An 18,082-nucleotide genomic window follows, 5' to 3' on the forward strand; every position below is an offset into this window, starting at 1 on the left:
CATACTGCCATTTCTTAAAAGTACCATGAGACTGGGCTTCTGCACTCTGGAAAGTGCTCTATTAGTAAAAGGAATGAATATTATTGATTTCCTTTTAGTTTTCAGTTGTGATCCCCACATCCATGTTTTGCTAGTGTGAAATATACCATTGTGTTGGCCTTACCTATACCACTTAGAATCTTATATACTTGAATCTAATTTCTCATTTTTTCTAGACTGAAGAGATCTATCTTTTTTAACTATATATTAGTCTACATTGCTACAAGGGCTGGAGACATTCTTGATGTTCTTTGAAATCTTTCAGCTATAATGTCCTTATTGTGAAACAGCTATACTGAACACAGAGTTCTAAGTGAGGTCTTAGCACACTGTAAAGCTTAACTCCCTTGGATTTGAATTCCATACTTTTTGCTAAAGACCCATTTTGTGCGTAGCTTTCTGCAGCTCAAAGCACCCATGTAATATTTAAAGGGTATGAACCTATTCTCAGTGTTACATTTGCAATGTGAAACTTCAAATAATGAATTTATTTGTGTCATGTCTATCAAATAAAATACCAGTGCACCTGCTTCATAAAGATTCCATTTGCCTGAAACTTTAAGAATTTGCTGCAGTTAAAAGACTTATTCTTTATTAATGCACAGTATATTTCTATAAAGACTTTTGTCATTCGTAGGCATAAATTATCTATGATGTGGTAGAATCTTATCTGCCAACTGAGCATTTCTAACTATCCATCTAAACCAATTTTTAACTTCTACTCCTCTCCCTGTATTGAGTGCTGTAATGATTACCTATTTTTTCCATTTGTGTGAAGTACGTTCTGGGAACTCACAATAGCCACAAATCTTAAAACGTTTTATAGTATTGTGCATATTTGTATTGTATTGTGCAAGATTCTTCTGTGCATGTCATGTGTGGAATGAAATTGAAAGAGCATTTCTCTGAGGCTTAAATATCTTCAGTAAGGCAAAAACAAAAAGCCTCATAATCTGACTTGAGATAGACCAATAATTAAGATTTAGCTATTATGAATACAATTGTTTGCGTGAATGAATGCACATGAGATGAGCAGGTTAGATCCTCGTGATGTGGATTCCATAGCTATGCGAAAGCTAGCCTGGAGAATCTGAGCTCCAAAGTGAAGGCTAATTGAGATTAGGACAGAACAACAGCACATTCTTTCCACTGCTGATGTAACAGGGGCTTGGTGAGCTTGTTACAAGGTGATGTAATCCTCTAGGAAAACCAAATAGAGATTTCTCCTGTGGCTGAAGAGCCGGACTTTTGTGAAGAGAACTGATTGCAATCTGAGGAGGGACTGAGACGCTTGGAGATTGGAGATACATGAGAAACATCACATCATCTTAAACTTGACTAAAAATAATTATACAATTACATATGAAGCCCATGGGATCTGAATGAATTAAATAGTAGTGCTTCTGAAGTAGGAGTTATTGCAGTATAAGCAGGAAAAAAACAGCTACTGATGAGGCACTTGAGTTGTAGGAGTCTGAAACAAGCTACCTAGTCACAATGTTGAAGCAGAATCCCCATGGTCCTTAAAGAAATATCTGCATATTCTTGGATAAACAAGCTAACAGCACCCAAATGAACTAGATTGCACAGCTGGCAAACACACAGCACATTTCTTGCTATCAGATGAAATACTGTAAATAAGAGAACACAATTTGGCAGCAACAACTTGTTTGGTTAGTAGAGGTTCAGTGATCTGAGGATGTCATCTAGCTGTTTCTTGAATAAAGCCAGGAGATTAAATTGATCAGTATGGAACCTTTCATGACGTTTTGTGAAGATAAAGAACAAGAAGACATTTTTTTAGAAAGAAAATTGTGACCAATTGAGGAAAAAGAGGTCAAGCATGAATGTTGTCCAAAGGAATAGATACCATCCACAGCACAATGCCTTGCTGATATCCAATAAGAACCAGGTTTGAAATTCAGTGCATCACAATCAGTCATTAAAAAAAAATCAATTTCTTGCAGTACTTTGAGCACAGTTTAATTTTTGTTTGGTGAATGGTATAGTTCCAAAGTTACAAATGGGTGGAACCTGATCCTATAGCCATGGTGAATGAATGCACAATTCAAATAACAATCAAAGCATGAGGTCTACTGTATTGTATCGATGGCGTATAGTTAAGGCCCATGCCATGTTACTGTTATGTTACTGTTAAAATGCTTATAAAAGCTGCACATACCTGTATACTGTATATCAATAAAAACAGAGTATAAAACAGAGTTTTAGCACTCTGGATGAAATAAAAATTAAGATCTATCATCCAGGCAAAACCTGATCATAGGTTCTTGCCTGTTGACACAATTATTGTGGAATCTTGGTTTAGTTATACTACACATGACATTACACATTTAAAAACACAATTGTCACATAAAAAGAGCTAAACCTACAGAAATCAATTGCCCAATAAAATATAAAATCAGTAACAGCACTGAACTTCAGTGCATTTTTAGTTACTCTGCACCCTGTACGATTTTCAGATGAAATAATAGATTGAACAACTCTTATATTTGTTCCTTTTATACACTTAAAAAGGTCTCTGGTCATATAGGCACTACACAAACAGGAACAACTCCAGTTCCTTGGCATGGAGCTTCTGGGCTAAATTTTTAATTCGGCACAGACGGGCATTCTCCACGTCCCCGGCATTGTACACCCTGTAGATGTGGTACCGATCCTTCTCCTTCAGCGCCAGGCTCAGCTCGTTGGCTGACAGGTGCAGCAGGCTTCTCTCTGCCTTCACGGTGGCCTTGACCTCGATGAAGACCACAGACGGGCCGTTGCTCGCGGTGCCGAAGGTGACTTTGAAATCGTACGGATGGCCGCTCTCTCCGTCTTGGTTGCTCCAGATGATGTCCACGGGCCCATCGGGGCTTCCACTGTCCTTCCAGTTCATTAGGAAACTGTAGACATAGCGCTCCCCCCACTCTCCGACGGCCACTGAGCTCGTGCTCTCGTCCGGTAGAGCCACTGTCTTAGGCCTGGAAACAGTGTTGTCGATGACCAGGTCCTCCAGCACGGCCTGGTGTGGCTTCTCTTTCGCCCAGACTGGGCTGTCCAGGGGAATGGGTGGACGCTGGATGTCTGTGCCCTGGAATGTGGTGGAATCTGCTTCCAGCACTGGAGGGGGCTGGAGGCTCCTAAATGGATAGAGAGAGGGGGCAGAAATCAGCCAGCAGGAATAAAAACAAACTTTAGTAGAAATACTAAAGGGCCACAGTACCTCAGACTGCAACACCACCTGCTTTTTTAAACCATGCAATCCTGGTGAATGCGAAACAGAATACCTGGGCCCAGACTGGAATCTGTGACTTTCCCGAGACCATGTACCACAGGAGTAGCAATCTCTCACCCCCCATCTCCCCCACAAAGTACAAAGACACGGAGTTTATAATTAAGGGATCACAACAGCCAAGTTCAATCAACCATAACTGTCAGTGATTTCTAATCATTCCTGACATAATTGTCTCCCATAAAAAGCTATTAAAGCTAAAGAAATGCTATAAGTAATACATTCTCTCTCCCTTGCATACATCTTTTGCATCTCTCCACAACCCCTCACTACATGTGGGGGTCCTAGCCCACTCGTCCTGTGACCAGGAGGTTGTCCCTCAGCCCAGCAGGTGAAGCAAAATTTACTGCGTCTAAAAGACTCTATAAACCTTTTTAATATGCTTAAATCTTGGGTGTTGTTATTCCTTGTGAAATCAAATAGTTTTACTGTAAGTCTTAAAACCTATAAAACTCAATCTTCTTTCAGAAGAATAAAACTCTGCACTACAAAAGTGTGAGATGAGAAAGAAATCTTTGGGATGAATGCTATTAAAGGCATGATATATAAACATTAAAGTTTATTAATCCACATTAAGACGTGACATAAATGACATATTGGTGCCACTTTTCAAATAAATCATTCAAACTGATTTAATAAAACTCAGTAAATCACTCTGCAAAATACACAGGAGACCCAATCTTCTTTTGTTGGGCCAACAACAGAAGTCAAAAGCAGGATCGAAGCCCCATACTTACATGTTCGAAGGTTCTGAGGGGTTTGGTTCAGCAGCTACAGCGTCTTCAGCTACAGGCTGCCCGGAATCAGGACTGGTTCTGCTTTTGCCGGGTTTCGGCTGAGTGTCAACAGGCCTCTGCCCGCTAAATGCGCCATCAAGATCTAAAATTAAAGGGAAAAAAAATCAATCTGAAGCTTTAGAATAAGCAGGCAAACCTCTCACTCCTGAAAGAAAAGTAGCCGTATTCACGTCCTTTTCAGGTCACAAATCTTTCTCTACTCATGAGCTGCTGTAATGGCTTCCTCAGGTGGAGGTCGTAGCTCTGCAGGGGTTTAGCTAGAGCAAATGCAAACCTATTTCTTTCAAATGCATGTTGAGCCAGACAGAACTATGTAAATCAGTAGCTACTTCCAATGACTATTCCCTGTGTTTAAAGAGAGAAAGGAATTGATGGCACAAGTGGGAAATTCAAACTGCCAATACTGGCTTCTCAGTCTTGTCTTTCTGCTTTACTGTAGCTCTCAGCTACTCTGGTCACAGTTTAACTGCACAAATTAAAACTATTTCCAGTTCTGGACAAATCACAGGCCCCTATAGAACTTGTCATGAGCTTGTTCTCAGTGATTGAAGCTGACAGGATGGCTAACCTGTTAATGTCTCTAATTTTAGCTGTGAAAACTAAGAGGGAACATCAGTACGCTGTACTTTCTAAGCTGCACAGTTTGCTTTATTGTTAAAGCCAGCTGTTACCGTTAATAAGCCTCACTGGATAAGGACATAAGAAAGGTTACCAATGAGAAGAGGTCATTCAGACCATCTGGCTCATTTGGATACCTCTTTATCCACCTTTAACAAAATTTAATTTGACTAGAAATGCTGGATATTTTAGTAAAAGAACTGAACTGTGAGATTAGTAAAATGACAGTTTCTCCATTTGTTTCCCTAATGCACCTGTTTTAAGTCAATTCAAGTGCGGAAACCATATTTCTACAAACAGTATTGGTTCCAAGATAACAGGCCGAGAACACTGAAAGGAGACAAACCCAGAGGGTGCCATGCGGTGACTCCGCTGGGCTGGTCTCCATGGAGGTCTGGGTGCTTGTTCTCCTTCACTTCAGCTGCAGCCTCACTGGCCCTGGCCCCGTGGGTTTTAAAGCTCATAGCTGGGCCCCTTAGGTCTGAGGGGGAAGGTTCGGCTGGGGGGGGCCACATCTTCATCACTGCTTCTGCTGCCTGCCCTGCAAGCAACACAAACCAGACCACTTTCTGAAGCAGCTGCATTCACATCAGCAAGGCCCTGTCAGCAACTTTCACAACAATTCCCCACCCCAGCCGCATAAACACTCTTGAGGAAAGCACAGACATCCCTTCATATACTCCTAACACAGGAATTGTAAATGAAACTAAAAATCCTATCCAGTCTTTGGCAATGGAATATATAATCCTCTTGTAAACATCCTGTTATGAAAAGGTCTGCTGTTCAAATTTTGAGATTTATTTTGTAATGCATCTGCTTTTTATTCCAACTGTTATCAGAACATTTTTTTAACAATTCTTGCCAGTTAATAGACTGTACAAAGGCATTCAAAGGCCCACCTGCCTGCTCTGCTGGAGCACAGAGAAGACTGCCAGGAACACAGTTGCCCCTGGCAACTAGTGATCTCTGTATCAACAAAAATGGCAGCCCTGTGTTAAATGGCTACCCAGTCCTTATCAATCTTAGAAAGCAAATTGTGATGTTATAGCATCTCTAAAGCTAAATAAATCTAAGGCAGAAGTGCAATTGGATGATCAAAATCTCATGTTTTAAAGAAATCTGACTCTTTCCTTCTGTTTAGCTCTTTAAGAAGTGTGAGTATTTTCAAGTGGCTAGCTGATGCAGTGTTTGTGTTACAATGTTCAACAACATCCAGCTGCACAAAAACAGTTTGGCCAAGGTGCTTGTAGACAAGGCTCAACCCAAACCTTCTTGAAAGAGCAAATATGGAGCTGTTTCTCAGAGATAAAGAAATACAACTGATATTTAGACAGAGGAAGAGAATGGAAATTGGGACTAGGCTCCCTGACGGAAGTATCAGTTTCTAGTGACGGGCACCTAGGACAATGCTTTAAGCTGGATAACACCAAACAAGATTAGGTGCCAAATTCATTCGGCGTGCAAGTTTTAGCTTCATGACTTGAAAGCTACTTGTGAAGCTAAGCATCTTTGAGCTGATCAACGTGCAGTCTCTAATCTACCCTGACCTTACCTGTGTAGTTGCTCGTGGCTCCATGCAAGGATGACTTTGGTGGCCAACATGCCAGTGTCTTCTCCCCGTCCTCAACACCCCCTCTCCTCTCCTCCTCTGTGGTGCTGGCTGACTTGCTGATGTGGTCTTCTGAATGGATTGCTGCAGGTGAGGCGAGGTGCACCGAAATAAACAGCAGAGAGACATACCGTCAACACTCCAGCTCTACAGCACCACGAACTACTCTCACCAAAATGCTGCTGCAGTCTCTCAGCACACCTGCATTCATTCATCATTTCTTAGGAAAAGACTAAAACATATGTTTACCTCTTTAACCATCAAGATATTAGCCATGCATTATAAAATGGGTTACAATAGCATTGCATAATTTTAGCATCATTGACAATTATATTCTAGCGGGACGTGGATGGCAAAAAATTACGTTTTTTTTAACATTTATAATTCAGGAAAAGATGAACATACAGTACATAGAGATTCAGCAAGGATATTTCAACTCTCCCTTAGAATGGGACTTACAGACTTAAAAAAATGCAATTGTAGCATCAATTAATAAAAACCTGAACCAGAAAATTACAGACAAATCTCTTTTACATCCAGTCACTGGAAAAGTTATGGAAAAAACTGAGCAAAATAAGGAAAAATACTAAACACTGTTATTGGAACAGACAACTAACATGGATTTAGACAAAGAATGCTTGGTTTAACTGACTTATAATAGTCCATCAAACAAGCCTTAGAACCTTTAACGCTTGGGCATATGATATGAGATTTTCAAACCTCTATTTTTGCAAATGTAAGCAGTGGAGTGCCAAAAGGATCTGTCTGAGGACTCTTGCACTCCCTGATCTATATTAATGATTTAGATTCTGATATGGTCAAATTTGCTACAAAAAATAGGGGAAGTGACAAATAAAAGCAACAAATTACAATATATCAAACAAAATCATGGATATAAACTTGGCAAACGAATTTTAAGGATGATGAGTGGCAAAGTGATCCACACAGCTAGTAGGAACATATTGAATGGCGCAGGTATACTTAAATCTGAAGTTGCTTTTAATCTGTCGAAATGGTTAAATGGGCCAAATTCCGTGAATAGTTCAGTTCAGTAATTAGGAGCTCAGGTAGACTGAAAATCAGTTCACCTTGTAGTTGTCAACGAGTGATGCTGAGCTAAATGTTTGGAATGGCCATTTCTGAGGAGCACTCCAGTGAGGTGTTTACAAATTGTTTGAAACATGCTGTTTTTTTTAGGAAAAATTATTTCCAGCATCATAATTAAGTAAGTAGGGGAGGCGTGGTGTGGAAGTGGTTAGCAAAGCAATGCTTGGGTTCAATTCCAGGGGTGGTATCTGGAATTTGTGCGTACGCTCAGCATTTTCCTCCGGGTGCACCGGTTTCCTTCCACAGTCCAAACATATACTGGCAGGTTAATTGACTTCTGTAAAAACTGTCCATGATGTGAATACTGTATGTGCCTGTGTTTGTATCTGTCTGCCCTGCAATACACTGGCATCCTACTGTATACTGCATGTATCCCAACCTTGTGCCCATTGCTTGCCAAGATAGGCATTTAGAAAATGGATGGATGGATAATTAAGTAAATAATTGGTACAATTAAGGGAATAGTTACAACTAAAAACAGAAGACACTGCAGTCCTGAGGACCAGAACTAGAAAGATCCATTATAAAGCCAGATACGTTGAACAACTGTACAGAATGACAATGCAGGAACCTCACAAGAGGTGTAGTGCTATATTCTAAGTGGTTCTGTTAGTCCTGTGATGAAAGCTTTCACAAAAACCCAAGAAAGCTCTGCAGCCCAGTCTACAGCATGTTACAGATCATTAACACGATGACGTGATACCGAATTTCACCACAATCAAAAGTCTCCACTGTAAAAAGGAAGGTTTTTTTCTTTGTACCACATGGCTTGAGATATAAATAACTTTAAGGCCCTCATCCCGATTCCAGATTCCAGTATGTATTTTCTAAGGGAGTGAGTAAATTCCCATGTCCCGTTCTGCATCTCCATAGTAGCAGAAACACGGGGCTTCTAGTTATTTGGCTCATTCCAATGCTCATTCGCACAGCACGGCAGCCAGACCTCATGTCGTGCTGCTTTCAGACAGAGCGCAAAGTCCTGCTCAGCCTAGAAAACGAAGAGTCTGATCTTCCAGAATAATGGACAATGGGATGGCCTAGTTTTTGTGCAACAGTTTCTGATTCCTGTTTAGCTGAGAAGTGCTTAGAAATGGCACCTGCAGTGCTCATCAATCAGAGCAGATGGGGGATATGACTGATGGCGAGATGAAGGAAGAAGGAATGAAGCATCAGTCATTGTAATTTATTTATTTGTTCAGATCTAGAGTCATTAGCAGTTTTGATGATTAGCTCGGATGTTTTTCAATACATACCAAGGAGGCTGTAGACCAGTTAAGGGTAAGAGTTAAATGACCTGGAGTACAAGTGCTACCAACAATGGGGACTTAGCTCACTTTCCTGTGAATTGTACTAATTGTAGTAGAATTGCACCTTCGTTCATCTAAACTGAAACAAAACATAAGGCATAATTTTTGCACTAGCAAAATGTAATCTTGCCCTTCTTTGTTTATGACGGCGTCGAATGAAAGTGAGATCTAAGGTTACCTCATTCTCTGGCAGAATTATTTAGGGGCAGATTTTTTAGCAGCAATTCAGACCAGCCAGAAAATGTTGTAAATGTGCAGCTCAAAAGAAAAAAGAAAAAGAAGGCTATTTATTGCCTGTGGGGTTTACTGTGGTGTCACACAGCAAAGGCAAAGTTTAGCAAGACATCGAAAAATCAAATCACAGTAAAGCGTAACAGCGTATGGGAAAGCTTGAGGAAATACAGTAATCACAAGGCTTAAACGAGAGGAAATGGTGAAAATACTATTTAAATATACACTGCTACTGGCAAAGCGCATCTTGGAGGTGTGGCCCAATCAGACAGTGTTAATAAGAAACACTGATGAAACCATCTTTGTGCAAAAAAGAGAGTAGGATTATCTGTATTAAGAGAAATTGGAAAGAAAAAAAGTCTTGTTTGTCAGTTGGATTTTGCTCTGTAATTACTAACCTGTCATGTTTAATACACCATCTCCAGAATTCAGACCTTACTTGTGAAAAGCTGAAGCAGTAGCTGCTTTGTAACTAATAAACTGGCTGCACCTCATTAGTTTTCCCTCCTTTCTTTGCCAACTAGGAAAGCTGCATCATTCTAACTCGTAGACCCAGCGACAGCATCTCTTTCATGTTACAAAGCCGAAGAGCTAACAAACCTGAATTATCATAAGCAGGATCCCTTGGGTGGATGTGCGAGTGCAGCGCACGGAGAAAACACTAATTAGGAAACGGTAGAGATAGCCAATGGCTGGGCTCAGCTCAGCCGCAGAAGGTGAACCCCTGACCTCGCTCATAAAAAACACTCTTGGGGGTGGCTAAGAGCAAAATCAGCCCAAACGAAAACAAACAAGTTAAGGGATATGACACAGTAGGGCTATGGACATAGACTGCAGATATATTATTCCAGCACCAGCGAGGCCAAGGGGAAAAAACACCAAAATGAAACTACCTGGGTCCTTTAATGGGGAAAACTAAGGGCATTAAAATTGCCTCTTTGTAAATAAAACAGACAATGTCCTCACAAGTTATCTGCAAGGGATTCTGAGATACACACAAAGGAGACCGAGATGACAATTTCCCAGCAAGTACAGCTCTTTCTTTCTGAAGGCTCTAGGAGGCTACAGAAAAACGAGGGTTCTGCTTACCTCTGGGCTCCAGCCTTATCTCCACAGGTTCTGGAACCTCCCATAGCTCCTCAGTGCTCGGAATTTCACGGATGTCCTCTGTTTTCAGGAATCTCGTCAACGCTGCTTCGTCCTGAAAGACACCATCGTAATAATTTGTGACCCACATAATCAGGGGACCCCAGAACAGACCCATGACTTACTGCACTTCCTAATGGGAGAACTTGACTTTATTAAAATAAAGCGGATGGACATTCTGATAATGTTTGCTATCAGAAATAATAATCCATGTTGCAGAGCAGAACAATGATCACTATTTGATTTTTTCCCATAAAACTTAATGTGGATTAATATTTAATTAAAATAAAGGGCAATTCAATTCACAGCTAGGGAAGATGAGATACTATAGCCCAGTTTGCTGTAATGTTATCCTTTAACAAACTACCCAGGTTAATAAGGCATTTCAAATAATTTGTATTCTTAATTTAGGGGATATCTTTATCTGCAGAGAATTAGAAACCATGAGTACTACAATATTAAACAGTAAAGAGGGACATTGGAAAGAAATGAGGTGAAAATACAATAAAGGCAAATAATAACATGAACAAAATAAAGAGGCCAAAAATTAAAATATGAATCTCTAAAAGCACAATCCAGAAAAACTGATGATAAATATATCTAATCTTCCCTGTTGTCATTAAACAGTACAGTACACTGTATCTTATATTAATTTCCCAGAAATCCCTAACTACTGTACCAGCCCACAGGATACGTGTCCGATCAATAAACCTAGCAGAGATATTACTTATAAAATTATTTTGTCTGCAACTGTATTTCCATAACACAAAATTCTTCTCAGACACATTCTCTCACAGGACATCGATCTGTTACACACTCTCATGTGTAGAAGCGAACAGCTGTTGTAAGGGAAAATAAAATGCACAAAACACTTTTGTGCTCAACTTTGAGAAATCGTTACACAAACATCAGGAGCCATCTTTTAAGTCCGTTACTTGAAGTTTTGCCTGATTTCCTCTAATTACAGAGTTGTTTACCTAATTACCATTCCCTGTTAGAACGCATTGTTTGATCAATTCCCCTGAAATCCAATAATTAGATCCCTAGGTTCTTTCTTGAAAGCATACATGCAGAGGAACAACAATGCCAATGAGCTTGTGTTTGGTGTGTCGCAAGAAGACAGGCTACATATCAACAGTTTCCTGTGCATCAGTAATCCTGAAGTTTTGAAAACTGCAACACAAGTGGGGCCCAGCTGCCCACATGTCATCTGGGCCTGGAGCCACTCTCTCAGTGCTGTTTGGAGAGTAAAGGTATTCAGTGTTCTTAATCCCAGGAGAGAAATCCATTCGGTAGGTGTAGCCTCTGGTGGAATGACAGTTTCTATCATTTTTTACACCCGGTGCTGGATTTTGGGGCCCAAGTGAACTTTAGGACGAGTTATAGTTTGTCCCTATCTTCAACTTTTTTTTCGGACACTTTTTGCTGCTCATATTGTATATTGCACTGTTCAGTAATTGTACTCCAAAATTGAGTCACATCAAAAGTTGTAAGATAACCTGTTCTTCTGTGCAAACTCTCTTAATTTTATCATTTAAAGTGCAATTAGAAGCATATCTGCAATCAACATTTAATGGTTCTTCTAACCCTAACCCTACTCTGGCCTGAAATTTGGACTCTTTCTGCTGCTCATATTTTACTGTAAATCATTTGTTTTAAGAATTCCTACTGAAGCCTACAGACATTGATGCCTTTTTAAAGATGCCTCCTAGCTTTTCTCCTTGGGGCTGTATAGACTCACAAAAGCCCACAGTTCCTTCAAATGCTCCAATACTCACATCCAGACAGGACATCAGCCCTTGCAGAAAGCGTTCCAGCTCCTTCATATACTTGTCCTTGGTACTGAAGAGCTTCACAATCTCTCTACAAAAAAAGAGGCTGTTTCACTTCTGCAAATTCACGTGTACAGGGAGAGGCAAAACAAATCTACACTTTTTGCAGTGCCAAGAACACCAAAGAACAGGAATATAGAAATTAAGCAAAAACAGGAAAGGAAAACAACCAGAGGCAGCTGAACAAACCTTTAGAAACCTCACTTCTAAACTTGGGAAGTGGAACGTGTAGCTTTGGACCATAAAGCTGGAAATGCTAAAGATTAAAAATTGGCCCCTTGTCTGAACAGAGTCAAGGCTTTGACAGCTGCATGGCTTGAATATTACAGCAGCATTTTTGTAGCTGTTTACCCATGTACTGTAACTAACGGAATTTACCAAATCTTAGGCCTAGCATATAACAGGCCACAATTAATGTTTCATTCCTATCATACTGTATGTCACATCTGCATTTCTCTGCAAATTATGTTTCTCAAGACATTTATAAATCAGCACAAAGATATCTACAGCACTACCTAAAACCTGCTATAGGGAAAGTAATAATCTTTTGGCTCAATATGGACAAGTAGGGATACTCCAGAACAGTGCAGGCAAGGTTTTGCTAGAAATAAATTTGCAAGCCTTACCAAAACATTGTGTGTTTCAGCTTAGTGTTTATTAAAATGAAACAAATTTATTCCGGGTTGATAATACACATTCCAGGGCTGGATCAATTCCATTCCCGTTGATTGAAATGGAGTTTTGTGAAGCACAAAAAGAGGAAGTCTTCATTACATTACTTTTGTGCAATCTATCAAGTTAGCATCCTCTTGCACCAAAGGTGAGACCCCCCTGAGCAATATAATACAGCCAGTATAGAGTATGTTACCTCTACTGTCAACACACAGCTTCACTTTTCTTACCTGCAAATATCCAGTTTGGAGGCGATGTGGTCTTTTTGGATATAAAGTTCTTTGTTGTCCTTTAAAAGGCATATCACATCCTCTCTTTCATACAAAGGCTCCTCATCAGGCAAGTTTAGCTGATACTGTATGTATAGTTTACCCACCTACATCATTACAGATCCAAAACAAAGAGAAGAGAAAAAAAGGTTTATAGCTCATGTTGATCCAAAACCTCTCTAGTAATGTATTCCTGTGCTCAGCTGCACTGCAATAAACCCGTCCTGTATACATGAGAAAAGCAGCTGATACCACTGGTTGTGTTATGCTTAAGAGAGACTACAATATGAATGGGACCTTTAATCACTGTTACCGAACAGTGGGTATCTTCATGAAATGGGCCACTCACAGTGGACAGATCTTTGTGAAAGAAGTTACATTTATCAAATATCCACAATTTCAATTAAAGGGGGTCTCTCAGCCACGATTGAATTCCTATGGTGTTGGGAAGGATTTTGTTTCATCTGTCCAACTCAGTGTGCTTCTAAAAGATCAAAAGGATAGATAAAAGAACCTTTGCCAGCAGATTAAAAGTGTATATTATTAAAGCAGTGGTACCACATCTGATTAGTTTGCGTGAAAGGGGGCTGAGTCAGGTCGGTAATCACAGCCAGCAGGGCAAAAGGCCTTTCCTTCCTTGTCAAAGAAAGACACGGCTGGCCAGGGTTCGCAGCACAAAACATAATAACATGGAACAGTTTGTATCCACTTAACAGCAAAATTCTTAAAGGTTTATAAAAAAATAACTTACTAAGAAGAAAAAGAACGCTGGTGATTACAACAGCCTTTTGAGACTTCCGTACTTCAGCTGTTGTTTACTCTAACAATACTTTATTTTGTTTACATCTAGTCACTACACTGCTATGAGTATGGTGAAAACCAACACACTCGCGATCGTAAATATTGATATATGTAATGTTTCTTTGATGTGTGCAATGATGTTACAAGGAATCTAAAAAGTCTTGATTGAATTATTTTGATGTTGCTGACATTAAAGGGGTACTGTTTATCCCTTCCAAGACATTCCGTTTCTGATAACACCGTGACTATCTCATACACCCCTGAGAAGGAATTACTGAGCCTTCTTCCACATTAGTTTGACATTCTGGTAGAGGTTTTTCTCTGCACATCTGAGGGATAGTCATACAGAGTTTTCTGTGAACAGAGCCGTTTCTGTCTCAGAGTATACGTAGCTTAGACTTTTTTGATGTACATTAATTTTCCCACTTTACTACTCTGCTGGTATTTTGCAGATTCCAAAGGCAAGGGAAGAGAAGAATTGATAGATTTCTTTTGCCAGGCTCCAACGCGTTTGCACGCATCTGACACTGCTGTGCTGTAAAACTGAAGGGGCAGGAGGATAAGCAGCCATCTCCTGGAGAAACAGCTCTCGCTCTTACAGAGAGTGGAAGACACACGTGCTCTTAAAGGGTGGGCTGAATGTGTGCACGTGGAGAAGATAACGGCTTCACCTGGCCCGCTGCAACCACATTGCCACATCGCATGTTGCCTTGGTAATGTGCTGCAGTGTGAACACAGAGCGCAGAATATTTGTGTGCTGCGACACTCTAGAAGCTGACCACGGCTAATTCATATTCATCCCTTCATCTGTTCATTCATTGTTAAAGGCCTGCTTAACGCGGTGAAGGGTGCGGCAAGCTGAGCTGCTCTCAGACCCACAGGGCTCAAGGTGTGACAGAGAACCCACAGCCACTCTCCCCTAGACAGGACACTTGTCCATCGCAGGACCACAGAGCCAGGAATAATGTAGAGCAGACCATAAAACTCAAAAAGCATGTCTCTGGAAGACAGGTGGACACTGGAAAACCTGGTAAGTACCCACAGGTCAACTCCTCACAGAGGTTAGTCTAGCCCAAAATCAAACCTGAGTCCCATGAGTGGTGAGGCAGCAGCTCTATTCATATTGAACGAAGGAAGTACAGTCTCTTGAAAACATGTGGAACATGTGATGGACACACACATAGTATATATGGATTCAACATCAAATCATTCTTCACACCAGTAATAAGTTCACTAAAATTACAGACCTTTTGCCCTTTGGCTGCTGCAAATATCAATGAAGTAGTTATACTTCAGATCAACCCATGTTGTTTATACTTTATCACATTTCACATCGCATGTCACCTCCGTGACCAGTATTCGAAAGTATCACTGACATTTTAAGCTTTCAGCTTTAATTCATTTGCTGCGTTGCACACAGGAATTTAAAAAAAGGAAAAAAAAACAGGCTCATTCTGAACTAGAAAAGAAAATATTTACCAGCTTTGCAATGATCTTTTGCTTATCACAAAGAACTAAACCTGAAGAATAAAAGAAGACCAGTATGTCTCACCTCCTGTCATCATTTGTACACAGATTTATAGTATTTGACCATGAAACCATGACTACTCACAAAATGCAGATTTTTAAAAAGTAAGCAATCTTTACCTGACCAAAAGACAGTGCCTTGATTTTCTGAGCAATGTTTCTTTCCTGGAGGTCTTCATAAATGTTTCCAAGTTCGTCATGATAGTACAGAAATTTCTGAATGTAGGGCACCACCTTCCGGATCAGGGCCTGCACCGGGGGACAGGGTCTGTAGTTTTCAGTCTGGGCCTGGGTAGTCACGCACTCGGAGAGTTTCTTTATCCCACAGATTTCCAGGAAGAGAGCTCTGTCCTTCTCATTGAATGTCAAGTTCTTGTCATTCATAATCCTTTTCCCTGTGGGTAGTCAAAAAAAACCTTCATTCTGACTCAGAAAATTCAAAATAGTATTTACTAAAAAGTAATTACTTGAGCAGCACAATTTTGATGTTTGAATTTTTTCATTTTTTTTTAATTAGTCTCCAATTGCTTCACTTTGTAATCCCTCTCACTGCCCAGTTTAGAGTTCTTAATTTATTAGCTTAAACAGCCAGGCTCACTGCTATGTTCCGGATGGCTAAATGAGGAAGCTGACAACACACACTGTCCTCCGCAAGCTTGAGTAACCTCACTCTAACAACGGGACAGCTCTTGAATTATTTAGATTCCTGTTCATTCCATTTCGGAACCCCTGAATCTCAGAACCTCTGAACATTCCTCAAGACACATTCCCCTTTTTTCCAAATTTTTTTATTTGATCTAACTAGGAATTTAATTTTTAGGTTTCTGGAAAATTATATTCTGAACTATGACTTTTTGAATCAGCTTTCCACGTGTATGGTAGTGTTTTTTGATTTCCCTGTCAATGTGCTGAAACCTTTTGGCAGTGCTGCTGAAATAAAGTAAGCTATTCATAAAAGCAGTCCTGGGTTTCAGAGCCACACAAACTCTGGGTCCTGACAAGAGCAATAAATGGATATTGGCATACCCTCGGAAATACAGAATTGGCAATTATTTTTACAAAGTGTGTTAACTTTAGCTTTTACTGGTTAGAGAGGATGACAGTTGAAACTAACACTGCAAGTATTTACACATTTAATGCTAAAACACGGATGGGGATATTTTAAACTCTGAGAGAATATTTCGCTTTCCGCAGTCCATCTGCGTGTGAGGTGATATGGAAATGCATGCATAGAGGCCAAAAACAAAATTTATAAGAGGCTGGCTGTACCAAGCAGCACAGGAAGAGAGGCTGTAATGTAAATAAGCACCATACAGTAATAATACTGTGACTGGCACAGCTGCACTTTGGGAGATTAAAAAACAAATCTTCCATCTTCTGACCTTAAGAAATCCGCAAGGAATTCAAGACAGAATATTAACTTGTCCTATTTAACATAAAAAAGCAAGCTCGGTCTCAATGTCTGTAAGCTATTTGGGGATTATTAATGCTTGGCTTCTAGTACATATACAAAACTGAGAGGAAAGATAACACCATTCACAGAGCTGTGCTATTTTTAATTCACTCTTTCACTAAGTGCAGATTATCTTACATCTGTTGGCCTGGCACAAATGAGCTAGAACGATAAAACTCATTAAGATAAAACTAGGTATCTCCTTATCCATTCATACACTGTGTAGGCACCTGCTTCACTCTGTTTTAATTTTACCTTGCTTTAAGTCTGTTTTGGCCCTGGAAGGCTTCACCTCTGCAGGCGGAAGACTGAGCAGACACACTTGACTGTGGGATTTGAAAACCTTTTCCAGAGTCTTGTTGTCTGGAATGAGAGGTCTTCTTGCCAGTGTCACCCAGCAGGTATCCTTGGTTGGAAAGACTTTCTTGTCACTTAACATTTCTACAAGCATAAAAGAAGAAAAGAAAAATGCTTATCCTTGAATTTCAAATTACACAAGGAGCCATTAAGGAACTCAGTCTAAATAATCAATAACATTTTACAACAATTCTTCTAAGAAAAAAGTTAGATTGTTGACCTATTTTTAAATAATGGGGAAAAAAGGAGGGATTTTTTATTAAAAAGGGAAATATATACAACCTTTAATTTAGGGGTATCTACAGTACAGAACAGCTGATGTCCCATGTGTGCTTTAAATATCCCTTCAGATACTGGGTTGTCAAGATTCATTTTGTCAATTGCATATTGATGGATGGCCAAAAATCTGGGCAATTAAAATGTCAAATAAAATGTGTACACTGTTTTTTAAACATTTCAAACACACAACTATAAGGTATAGGCCACATGATATTAGTCCATAAATCTGTTTAACACAGACTGAGGATGTGCAGAAAATTATTCTAAAGAAGATCTTGCTCTGTTATCTTCCAATACATAAAAGTGAAGGTCAGGTGTCTGCAGCTTCTGGGTCACAACTCCTTCTTTCTTTATCTGTCTATCTCCTGTTTGTTCTTGAAACAACCACTCTTAACCTCCAAGACTTCACCACTACTCACCTTTCAGAAAAACGCAGCGATTTCTGTCCAGCTGAAGTTCGCTCTCCTGGTCCTCTGGGGTTTTACACTTGTCAGCTGGAAACAAAAAAAAAAGATGATGTCTTGGATTCAAGTGACCTTCGATGTAAATCGATTGAATTAATCTGAGACTTCATCAGGGAAGCTCCTGTGTAGTTCGCTTCTAAAGCTGTCCAAATGCAATGTGAGAAGCCAGTTTGAATCCAGCCAGTTTGAATTGTCATTAACCAAACAGGCCAGAAGACCCCAGGCAGCTGTGCAATATCAGTCAAGCACTGAATGGGCTTGGCGAGTTCCCATTGCCCAAGG

General features: G+C 40.0%; 1 protein-coding gene across 7 annotated transcripts in view; it reads right to left on the bottom strand.

Annotated features, from left to right (window-relative positions):
• Positions 1-2,006: 2,006 nt before the first annotated feature.
• Positions 2,007-18,082, bottom strand: part of LOC148652525 (uncharacterized) — an 80,135-nt gene continuing 64,059 nt past the window's right edge. For all 7 annotated transcript variants that reach the window (XM_088599370.1, XM_088599369.1, XM_088599368.1 and 4 more), the window contains 10 exons: positions 17,756-17,830; positions 16,956-17,141; positions 15,368-15,642; positions 12,881-13,026; positions 11,925-12,009; positions 10,090-10,201; positions 6,299-6,439; positions 5,093-5,287; positions 4,069-4,210; positions 2,007-3,179 (listed from right to left, as the gene is read on the bottom strand). In XM_088599370.1, the coding sequence (XP_088455496.1) occupies positions 2,594-3,179; positions 4,069-4,210; positions 5,093-5,287; positions 6,299-6,439; positions 10,090-10,201; positions 11,925-12,009; positions 12,881-13,026; positions 15,368-15,642; positions 16,956-17,141; positions 17,756-17,830 (1,943 nt within the window). In that variant the 3' untranslated portion in view covers positions 2,007-2,593. The remainder of the gene's footprint in view (positions 3,180-4,068; positions 4,211-5,092; positions 5,288-6,298; positions 6,440-10,089; positions 10,202-11,924; positions 12,010-12,880; positions 13,027-15,367; positions 15,643-16,955; positions 17,142-17,755; positions 17,831-18,082) is intronic.

Source organism: Lepisosteus platostomus, chromosome 11 (assembly GCF_059453375.1).
Source record: "Lepisosteus platostomus isolate fLepPlt1 chromosome 11, fLepPlt1.hap1, whole genome shotgun sequence".
In the NCBI taxonomy this organism is placed as follows: domain Eukaryota; kingdom Metazoa; phylum Chordata; class Actinopteri; order Semionotiformes; family Lepisosteidae; genus Lepisosteus; species Lepisosteus platostomus.